Here is a 4,750-nt window from a genome sequence, read left to right as displayed (position 1 = left end):
AGATCATGGGGATGCAAGCCAAACATCATGAGATGGCTGTATACCATGATAGTAAGGCCCATCGTCACCTATGGAGCGGTTGCCTGGGCCACCAAAGCAGCACAGTCCTCTGTGATTCAGAGACTGTCAAAGCTGCAAAGACTTGCATGTGTCTGTGCTTCAGGGGCAATGCGCACATGCCCCACAGTGGCACTGGAGGTCTTATTAGAGCTCACACCGCTGCATAAGGTGATCAAGCTAGCAGCAAAGCACACCATGCTGCTAATGTCAGCAGAAGGCTGCGGGAGAGGGAAGATAATGTCCTCCAGGCAGATGGACGCTCTAGCGGAGAGCACACCGCTGGCCCTCCTCCCAAGAGACGGCACAACAAGGAAAGTAAACTTCAAAAAGCATTTCAAAGTAACTCTAGGCAGTAAGAAGGAGTGGAACGATTCCACGCTGGAAAGACTGCTGGAAGACAGTACCATTCAGTGGTACACAGATGGCTCGAAAACCCCGGAAGGCATTGGGGCAGGTATTGCGGGTCCGCGAACCAAGCTTATCCATACCTATGGGCTGCTTCCCAAGCATTTTCCAGGCTGAAGTTCTTGCCATCAGTCAATGCGCTGAAATCAACCTCAGCCGCAACTATCGCAACCAGCGCATAGCTATTCTCAGCGATAGTCAAGCGGCACTAAAAGCGATCTCATCGTACGAGACCAAATCGCTTTTAGTAGAAGAATGCATAGGAAGGCTAAACCGCCTGTCCCTGTGCAACCGGGTGCACCTAATTTGGGTACCAGGGCATAAGGGAGTAGAAGGAAACGAGAAGGCAGACGAGCTGGCCCGCACGGCGGCAGCATCCAAGATGTGGGGACCAGAGCCGTCCGTAGCGGTAGGACCCCACACTCTTAAGGAGCTGCTCCGCACGGAGGAGAGAGAGGATAGGGAGCGGCACTGGCGGCAGGCAGCAAGTATGCGCCACGCCAAGCTGCTCCTAGGAGGATATAACCTCTCCAGGTTTAAGGAATTATTTAACCTCCCCCGTGAGAAATTCCGAATCCTCGTCGCAGTCTACACAGGGCACTGCAAGCTCAGGAAGCACCTGTCCAACATGGGCATGATTTCCTGTGCTAATTGCCGGTTCTGCGACCTGGAACAGGAAACACCAGCACACCTTATCCTAGTTTGCACAGCAATCTGTGGAAAAAGGCTTAAGGCCCTGGATTCCATCTTTATCAGCAGGGATCACATCACCACACTAGCGCCCGGCAAACTACTGGAATTTTTCAGACTGCTGGGGCTTTGGGAGGTCATGTGATACAGGAGAGGGCACAATAGACCCTAGGTCGCGGTGCAGAACCTCAATAATCCTATCTATCTATCTATCTATATAACATTACTTATTTGCTTAATAAATTTTAAAAAGAAAATATCCATATTCATGAATAGAGGAATTTCAGCGAATTGCCTTGTCATCACATGGCAGCGCTTCATTTCTTCGTAATTTTTGGCAAACAAATGAGGTTCAAACGAGTGTAAAATGTAATTTTTAAAATAAAGATTTTTTAAATAAACAACCTGCTAAAAGTGTAAAATGTGGATTTATTTAAAAGATTACAGTGTAATTTAATTAATTTGAACAGAAAAATGTGAGTAAAGTGGGTTTAACGTGGTGAAATAGCTTCTTGAAATATTCCAATTTTGCGAATTTTTGAGCTTGAAGGTCGAATATCTCGTAAACTAAGCGTTTGCGGTTAAACGTTTTCGTTACAAAAGTTTACGTTTTCATTACAAAACAATTACAAAAAGACTTGTAAAGAACCAAAACGTTACATTACTTTGGGCTTTTTCACATACTTGTAAAATCGCTTATTTTTAAACTTAAAAGTAAGCATTTATTAAATTAATATCCAATCGCTTGTAAGTTTATTTTCAAATGTATTTGTAAACGTGTTGTAATGATTTTATGTAATGGTAGTAAAATAAATCGCATGATATATTTTTAAAGATATATCATTATTTTCTTTATTAGTTTTAATTCATTTAATATTATTTATTATATATACATATGTACTTATACTAAAAATTAAAAAAATTCTTGATAAGTTAAATTAAACTTATACTAAAAATTAAAATTTAAAAAACATTCTTTAAAAATGAAATGATAGAAAAATAGTTAGGTAAAATAATCAATTTGCTGCATTTTGGTGCTTCCTTTTTTGTCTATTTTTGGCAAACTGAAAAATCGTCTTGGTGCCACTTATATATTCAGTGTCATTGCCCTTCACTTCATGTAAGCAGACATCTGAAATTTAAATTAAAAATATATATAACTATATAAGTACATATATAAAATTTATTAAGTTTTATTATTAAGTAGCTCGGATAGCCATAGGTACTTTTAAGACGCGGACAGGTTTTTTGTCTGACGTTCCACTCCAAGCAAAATGTTGAGCACATTCATCGGATACCAATGAGCGCCAAGTTGTTCTGACGAATTTCGCTCCTGTGTATTTAATATTTTGCATAAGTTCCGATTTCTTCAAAAGAAGGAAATTGTAAAATTGGCTTTCAAACAGTCAATAAATATTTACTTACAAATTTAGCATATTCTTCATCCTTCTGGAGTAAACTCTCCAATTCCATAAATTGCTCCACTGTGTTTAAAGCTTCCGCTGGCATAATCCTTTTTGATGGAACATTGTCTCTGCTATTCCTCAACTCTGCGATATCTCGCCGCAAGCTTCTTACCTCCTCGACGATTCTTCCCATAGATTTGGATACAGCTGCATCAATGGTGCTTTGAATTGCTGCAAAAAAACATTTTCATTAAAAAAAATTTTTCAAATAAATAATTGATATTGACTACCTTCTAAAAATGTGGGATCCAGTGTGGTTATTTCCGTTTTCGTTGATGGATGTTTCAAATTGCAAATGCACTCCATCGGTATTTGTTTGGGCTATTAGTTCTTGAGAGTTGTATGTGTATGATTTATTGGCGGACATTATGTGAAACTAGAGGAAGAAAGGAATGTGAATCACATTTAAAGTTATGTAAATAAAGTACTTTTATTATTTTGGTTAGGATATGGGAACTTAAAACATTTGAAAAAGTTAAGCTGTTTGTATTATATACATATATGAAATACTGATGATTATAATTTTTTGAATCAAATTGGAGTCCGCTGGCAATAAGATCATTCATTTCATCAACAAAAGGTTTTAGATATACATTAGCAGATATTGGATGAGAACTACCGGCAAAAATTCCAACAACTAACACAGATTCTGTACCATAAATATTTATCAGAATTGGCCACAAATTTTTCTTTAAACTTTTAGATATTGGTAAGCCATCTACATTTATATTTAACGCTAAATCATTTGAACTTAGTGAATGTAATTTTGTTTGAAGAAAATCTGTCAAACCATCTTTAAGACCATAATGGAAATATTGCCCTTCACTTAAGCAAGTAGTAGGGGCGTCGGTTGGAGTTTTTTTTAATGTGCGAACATCCTTTGGTAGTCCAGGAATTTTAGTGCCTAAAATTTTCAAAAGCTTACTTCCCAAATCGTTTGAAATGTTTGATTCAATTACCCATGATGTAAGTTCATCTATGAAGATATCAATTGGTGGCTGATGCTCATAAAATTCTGAAGGACTTGACTCATCTGAATCAGAACTTGATTCACTCAAATTTTGTTCAATTAGTTGAAATTCACATTCATCCCTCCGCGGCGGGGAAGAAGTGGATAGGATAGGGCAAGGATTAGGTTAAGCTGCGGAGGTTGTAGGTTGCGACTGTTCATTATCATTTGAATACAACAAGTGCATCAAGTGCTTTAAGGAACTCATTTGCAATTTTTATAACTAAGTATAACATATGTTAATATAAAAAACAACAATAAGAAATAATAAATGAAAATACCATATATTATTTACCTTTTAAGTTTTGGAAGCACCTTATTTCCAGTATTCCTGCAAAAAACAAACTTAGTTAGAATGCCTGGCAAATTTTCCACGAATAGCAGTTAAAAAAATTATAACAACGCCTTAAAATACAACATGCAACTTACCATTTTATATTGTAAAGGCCTTTTTTATTTTATTTTATTTATAACACTTCTAAATAATACTTATATGTAAGTAATTTTTCAATTAATTATTTTTAGTTATTAACTTTTCCACTGTTTTATTTAAAACGCACGTCTTTACATCTCAAAAATCCAATAATTATGAACTGCGATCACTCAAAAAAGGAAAAACAGTCGTCAGAGAGTCGGCGAAAAAACTAACGGGAAATGGTAAACGGTTGGTCTACTTTTTGTGTTTACATGTAAACCGATTTGCAATGTTGCATCATAAGTTTACATTTATGTTTGTAAGTAAACGTTTTTTCAACGCATTTATTTTAAACTTACAAATATAAGATAAGTAAACTTATAATTAAACTTATTTCTCACATTTATAAGTAAGTTTACTCAAATGTTTGTAGATAACTTTATTTTAGCGCAGATTTACGAAACATTTACACAATTGTTTATTGGGTATGTGCTAATATCTAGATGCATCTGAAAAATTAAGTGAAGAAATGTAATTTACATACAATTTTATTGCAATACATACATATATTAAGTTTTTTAGGATATTATGCCTTGTCATATACATATGTATATAGATACATATATAGCATACATATATACAAACATATTCGCATATAAAATTTTTAAAAGGTATCTCTTATTTGTACATTACCTACAAATATTA

General features: G+C 35.7%; 1 protein-coding gene across 1 annotated transcript; it reads right to left on the bottom strand.

Annotated features, from left to right (window-relative positions):
- Nucleotides 1–2,168: 2,168 nt before the first annotated feature.
- On the bottom strand, nucleotides 2,169–2,997 carry LOC120780646. The gene is made up of 4 exons (XM_040112910.1): nucleotides 2,852–2,997; nucleotides 2,581–2,792; nucleotides 2,382–2,522; nucleotides 2,169–2,287 (listed from the first exon to the last, which is right to left on the bottom strand). Exons 1-4 carry the CDS (start codon nucleotides 2,925–2,927, stop codon nucleotides 2,267–2,269), a joined length of 450 nt encoding a protein of 149 aa, XP_039968844.1. The 5' UTR covers nucleotides 2,928–2,997; the 3' UTR covers nucleotides 2,169–2,266.
- Between the last annotated feature and the right edge of the window lie 1,753 nt (nucleotides 2,998–4,750).

The sequence above is a fragment of the Bactrocera tryoni genome, unplaced genomic scaffold (genome assembly GCF_016617805.1).
Source record: "Bactrocera tryoni isolate S06 unplaced genomic scaffold, CSIRO_BtryS06_freeze2 scaffold_25, whole genome shotgun sequence".
Classification (NCBI taxonomy): Eukaryota; Metazoa; Arthropoda; class Insecta; order Diptera; family Tephritidae; genus Bactrocera; species Bactrocera tryoni.
The sequence above is the reverse complement of the archived record's forward strand: the minus strand, read 5'-3'. Positions and strand labels throughout refer to the sequence as shown.